A 6697-nucleotide genomic window follows, 5' to 3' on the forward strand; every position below is an offset into this window, starting at 1 on the left:
CCACCTTGAAAAAGTTGTCTTTTTCTGATTGGTCTCTCAGCAATGTCTCAACCAGCTCCACAAATGCTGACTTTGAAATCTCCACCTCTGAATCTTGGTCCTATCACAAAGCAAAGGAGGAGTTTATTAACACAAATGAATTATCAGTTTTTAATTAAAACGTCTCTCCTACTTAAAGCTAAGGTAGGTAAAGTTGGAGATAGCTAGATTACCACTGGCAGGGTGCGTGGTAGGTAGGCCAGCCAATCATTTTCATTTGGGCCGAAAAATGATTGGCTGAGTTTATTACAGGCAGGGGTGAGTCATAGTTACCAGATTATTTAAATTTTTTCAGAGCATTTGATTTATTTAGGGCTGTTGGGATGTGAAGACAATTTCAACAAATACAATAAAAAAATGATGCAGTCTGACACATTGTTTCCAATATGTAATAAGCACATGAAAATGACCTCTCTGTCTCTCTAATTTAAAGCTACATTGTCCTCAGGTAAAACATCCTGCCAATAACATGGCATACCTCTTCATACATGTGGCTTGTTGCCCTCTGTTGGAAAATGTTAAGAAGATCCTGGATAGCTTTACAGTCAACTTTATCCATCCCCTTTAACAATTCAAGGATGAGCTGAAAAACACAAATGAAACCTTTATGCTTTCGCTCTCATAATAAAAGTGTTTGACAGGCTACAAAAATATGAGCTTTACTTGTGGGATCCTGCATCCAAATAAAGAATGTTAGAAAAATGAAAATAGCACAATCTTATTTATGAGCAAAGCTGCATTTAGTTATGTTTATTAGCATAGTTTGAATGAAGCTGTCTGTTTTAGGCATTTTATTGTACATGCATAAACTGATAATCACTACATGTCTATTCTAAGAGCATTTTTTTCCGATTGCAAATGATACATTTTACCTCAAAGAATTACAATTATAATTCTGCACGAACACATGGTGATATGAACAAGTTGAAGGACATCAGTGAGGTAGAAACAAGAGAAAACCTAAAGTGTGTGGACAGTGCATCTGCAAGCTGTCACTGTCTCCTGAACCCTTTATGTTTTGCACCGTTGAAGATGTGCAGGCAAGCCTATAATTATTTGCACTTTGTGTAATCATCTCAGCTTTCTCTCAACAGATAAATGATTCCAGGAACAGATGCCCACAGACAGTCTTAATACCCACATTCACTCACCCGAGCTCTCAGTCCCAGGATGAGCTGAGTCCTCTGTTTGTAGCTCATAAGCTCTGGGACCATCTCCGACACTAATGTGATGAATTCGGCCAGTTTGTTATACTGGTCTACGTTTCTCTTCTGGGCCACCTGCCACATACAGGCTGACATCAACCTCAGAGGAGGAACCAGGAGGCGAAGAGACGACAGAGGAAGATCAGGATCTAACAGAAGACACGGGCAGAGAGAGGCTGTTCACTTAGAGTCAAGTTATGCATCTTATGTCTGCTATACACACTCAAAAAAAAAAGACATTCAGCAATATAAACACTGCCACAGCAACTGGAAACAACTCCACACATCAAGCACTTACACACACATCCAGCACAGCTCTATAACCTTAATGCAGCCTTTAACCCACCAACAGGAGGCGCTGTTTGGTTGAGAACCAACCACGATAACTCTAGCTACAACCCTCCCACTAAACCCAGCTGGTAGCGGGCTGAAAGAACAGCTAGAACCACACATAAGTAGAACCATCCAGAACCACATACAGACCTCGATATGTGACCACCATTGTAGGAGCGCGTTGAGACTATTGCAGCTATACGTCAGCTGTATGCAGCAGAGTTGGAAGTCTAGTTTTATGTTAGAGTACGTGTGCACGGGTAGATCCTGTGTGTACGGCTGTCATTGCATACACACAGTTTAAAGTGTCATCCAGCGAGATAACGCGTTGGAGGACTTCCGCTCTGCCAGCAACAACAACATTGGATCTTCCGGAGGTTTTCTTCTTCTTCTTCTTCGAGGTTTAACTGCAGTTTGCATCCTCGGTTTTGCGTCACCGCCACCTTCTGGAGTTAGTTAACTCCTAAATTACTTATTTATTTACTTGGGATACATTATATGGTATTAATGTTTTACACTCTAGTTGACCTCCTAATTATTCCTAGTAGGTTCAAATGTACGATTGTCAGATGACTGCACCGTTTGTATGTTTTCATTGGTATTTGTGTTATTGTGTTATCTGTTGTTGTGTTTTTTGTTTGTTTTTTTTACCGTTTTTCTCGTTGTACAGCGTGTTTGTCATTATCAACTCATTATCATTATGATCTATTTTCTTCATTTTACTCTTACTGGCTTTTATACTGTCTTTGTACTGTTTTTTCTCTATCCACTTTGCTGCTGTAAGATTAGATCCATTGTGGGCCTATTAAAGGAATATCTTATCTTATCTTATCTTATTTTAAAACAGTAATTATAAAGTATTTCGTACTTTGATGCAACACATTAAATGATAATGCAAATCTACGTTTTACAACGGTGGAAGAGACAGAAAAGATAGATGATGTTTACATGTGAAATCTTATTTTGAAAAATGGCAACAGACTCGTCAGCTGTGTTCCCATAGCAACCACGAGACTTCCGTTATGCGTCTGGCTCTTTCAGAAGAAAACCAGTCTGATTATTATTATTTTAATAACACTGTCTCAACGTACTATAAAGAAAGGACAGCTTACCATGTGGTGAAGGGATTTTGATACAGCCCATGAGGAGAATGTTGTCATTTGATGCCTAATTAAATTAAATATGCCACTTTTCTTTTAAAGGACTTGACCGGAAGTTCCAATGTTGATGTTTGCTGACACGCATGTTCTCCAAACCTAATGTATTCACTTTACAAACAGCAGTAAAACTATTCGACTCACTGATGCATGGGAGTTTGGCTTTCCAAAAATAAACGCTTAACAATTAGCATGTTTAACTTTCAACTCGTTAATGCCGGCGTACAGCTAACTTATAAGCTAAAAAAAATGCGGGTGGTACTTTCAGAAACTTGGCAGTGGTACTAAACACGAACATACCATGAAGGATTTTTCTTCATTTTCTTTTTCCATGCAGGTTCTTTGTTAGATCCTCACCTCCCCCCTCTGTCGTCGACTGTTCGCCTCCTGGTTCCTCCACTGAGGTTGATGTCAGCCTGTATGTGGCAGGTGGCTCTAGAGAGAAATGTAGACCAGTATAACAAACTGGCCGAATACATCACGCTGGTGACAGAGATGGTCCCAGAGCTTATGAGCTTCAAGCAGAGGACTCAGCTCATCCTGGGACTGAGAGCTTGGGTGAGTCAATGTGGATAATTTATGATTATTTTATGTGGAAAAAAGTTATAAATTGAGACACTACTGGACATAAATGCAGATTTGTTGTGCTTTTCAGATAATTTTGGAATTTCTAAATAAGGTGCATCCTACTGACTGCAATACTATCCAGGAACACCTTGATGTTTCCCAAAAGAGTCCAATAAAGTGCAAGGAGGAAGAGGTAGGGGACATTTGAATTAAATGTGGTTTTATTATTAGATAGAGATGCAAATATTCCATGTCATGTTTTGATAAGGGGTCACTTGAATGGAAAACTCAGGGTATAGTTATGAAAATAAACGTCTCTGGGCTTCATGACAGGATAAAGACGGAGAGGTGGAGATCAGCATTTGTGGAGCTGGTTCAGACATTACTCAGTGACAAATATGAAAAGGAGAAATGTCTTAAGGTGAGTACTGCTTCAACTATTTCCAGTGACATATCTCTCTCCATCTGAAACTGCTTATCCAGTGAATATATTATATCCCTTATAACGATGTAACACCATATATTTTTTCAATTTTCCGGTCCAAGGAGGTGTTCCCAGCACTGTATGGACACCGTTTTGATACAGCGCTCCAGATCCTGGTGTGGGAATTCTTCTACTGACGTGAAGAGTTTCTCCCAGTACCAAGTTTCTCAAAGGTAAGCTGCATCAAGCTGTTTCTAGCCCCCTTGGGACCAGCCATTGTTTATAGGTCCTTTTCTATTAAAAAGATATTTTAATTGTAGTAATAGTGTTATTTTTTATATGAAGTAAAGGTGGTAAAATAGTTTCTGAAGTAATGAATAATTGATTCACCTTGTACAGGTAGATAATGAGTCTCTACACAGTACTGCACAACAGTATTTTCAAATGAGGACTCAAATATTATGTCATGGTGAAAGTCATTTAATTGGTTCTGGCTGTGAAAGATTTGGTGAACTGCAACTGCGATTCAGATGTCATGAAGCTAAACACTGGAGATTTCCAAACTGAGAATGGATCGGAACATTTCATTGAACATAGCTTTTATTTCAGATACCCTCCATGTTCGACCTGTCTGCCTTTGACTTCCAGTTTGAGTTTGTCTCTGATCATGACGATCTGAGGAGGATTCTGCAGCATCAAAAGAGGCGGCAAAAGTTGAATAAAAGTAAAGGACTACAGTGGTGATGCAAAGATGAACGCCTTCTTACTGATGATTTAAAAGTTCCCTGTGGAGGTTTTGACCTCTAGTAGAAGAAGAAGAAAATATACTTCATTAATATATGATATGATATGGAGCTGTTTTTATATGAGTGTGTCTCTATTTTGTATGTCTTGTGCACTCACATGAGGATGCACATGCATTGGTAAAGCAAACACAATCCTACAAATGGTTTCAATATGCAACAACATATGCAGCAGGGAGCCAACAAAAGGAAGAAGACTGCTAGCAAGTAAACATTGGTGTAAACAATTCTGGATTCAAAATCAGCATTGCAAATGTTTTTTGTGGAAGGAAATGCATTCAGTACATTGCTTCGAGCTCAAGGATGCACACAATGTGTTTTGATAAGTGATGGTGAATGTAAACGTATGTAATGTTTGTAGATAACTCCACAGGGCATTTTAAGGTCTTGGCTAATACCTACCTGTAATCTAATCTGTTAGATGAATGTAGACTTAAATTTAGAAGATTTGTATCTATTAATGGCACTCAGCACCTCTCTTTGTATGAAATTCTACCTCTAACATCAATGTTTTCTGTTTTAGATGAGTTCTCCTTTATATCGGACACTATCCTGTCCACACTTGCATCTAAAGAGACGTCAGTGGCATCAGAAGATCACATTGATAGTTTAAGAGATGACTGACGACAGTTCCATTGAACCTGATCCGTCAAACTCATGGTCACAGGAGAGCAGGCTGTCACCGTTCACTTCCCCTCCATGTTCTGAAGAAGCTGGGGTGGCATGTGACAGTGGTGAGCATCACTAATTTAGAAGCTGCCTCTCTTTTTTTAACTTTGGTTACATTAATAACACTTAGGCTAAGCCTCACTGCTGCTGACCTTACTCAAAGCATATTGGACACATTTATTTAAAACTGCAAACTGGTTATATTGTAAGAATTCTCAGTGGCCATAGTGCAAAGAACCTTCGTGCCTGATTTTCCTTTTTTACCAGCTGCTACTTTGCTTTAAAAATTAGAAATGCGTGCTAAAAAGACACAACTTAACCACTTTTTTTGTGTTTTTTGTCTGCAGATCACACCAGCACATCATCTGACCTACCAGATGTTTACGAGACAGAAGTGACCCTCTCAGAGGAGCCTGCAGTAGTAGACAGTACCAGAGTCCGGGAGAGTTGCAGCACGGGAAAGTTAAATCTGAAATTGCGTTCCAGTGCAGAGGAAACTGAAAACCTCACCTGTCCTGTGTGTCGCAAGAGTTTTAGGAATGCAATAAGTCTAGGACATCATCTAAGAGCTGAACACCCAACACTAAAGCAGCTGTACCACTGACAAATGCGAAAAGACTTTCCAGACAAAGCGCTGTCTCGAGCAGCACTTTAAAGCTCACGCTACAGTGAAGCCGTACATTTGTTCCTACTGTGGCAAAGGGCTTCCATGTGCAAAAGTGCTGAAGACTCATTTGCGTCTTCACACTGGGGAACGTGCATATGCTTGTAAGTTTTGTGATAGGAAATTTGACCTGTGTAGTGAGTGTGGAAAAGCCTTTTTCAGCTCGACTGCTCTCTGGATCCATTCCCGGTTGCACACGGGCGAGAGACCATATCACTGCAAGGAATGTGGGAAAAAATACATCACGCTGCAAAGGCTAAAAGTCCATGAACTAATTCACACAGGTAAGCGTCCGCTTTCCTGCGCCCAGTGTGGAAAGGCTCGCGAAACACAATCACATTCACACCAGAGAAAGACCATATAAATGCGTTGCGTGCGACAAAAGATTTTCCTGCTCTACCAACCTGAAAATACATCTGTGAATTCACAAGACTACAAGACACCCAAAAGAAACTGCAGAGTGAGCCTGTCAGTGTGGGCCAATGTACTCTATCTGCTCTTTCATATGTGGAACATTGAAGGTTTGAACAGTTCAAGATTGATTTTGCATCTTCGGAGTTGTACAGCAATAAATGTTAAGTTTGTGAAAGCCCCACTCTTTAGATTATGTGCACACTGAATACTGTGCAACCCAAGACTTTGCCCCAACCACTGTACACTGATCTGCACATCTGGTATTTATACAGTGTATAAAGTGGTACAGTACATATGTGTACATCAGTAATCATTTCTGCTGTTGATGTTTTGTGCATATAAATATTTTGCATATAATATATTTGTTTATCTTGAGAAATTTACCCTCTAGACTTTGAACCTTGCTGAATAAAATGTTTGCA

General features: G+C 39.7%; 1 protein-coding gene across 1 annotated transcript in view; it reads right to left on the minus strand.

The window, feature by feature from the left end:
- LOC118342753 (zinc finger protein 2-like) overlaps positions 1 to 1960 on the minus strand; it is a gene marked incomplete in the record, with an annotated part of 3114 nt that extends 1154 nt beyond the window's left edge. The window contains 4 exon segments of the mRNA XM_035681404.1: positions 5 to 100; positions 518 to 622; positions 1191 to 1393; positions 1728 to 1960. Coding sequence (XP_035537297.1) covers positions 5 to 100; positions 518 to 622; positions 1191 to 1393; positions 1728 to 1746 — 423 coding nt within the window.
- Positions 1961 to 6697: the final 4737 nt, after the last annotated feature.

Source organism: Morone saxatilis, unplaced genomic scaffold (assembly GCF_004916995.1).
Source record: "Morone saxatilis isolate NCDOM2014 unplaced genomic scaffold, NCSU_SB_2.0 Contig10, whole genome shotgun sequence".
NCBI classification, from domain to species: Eukaryota; Metazoa; Chordata; class Actinopteri; family Moronidae; genus Morone; species Morone saxatilis.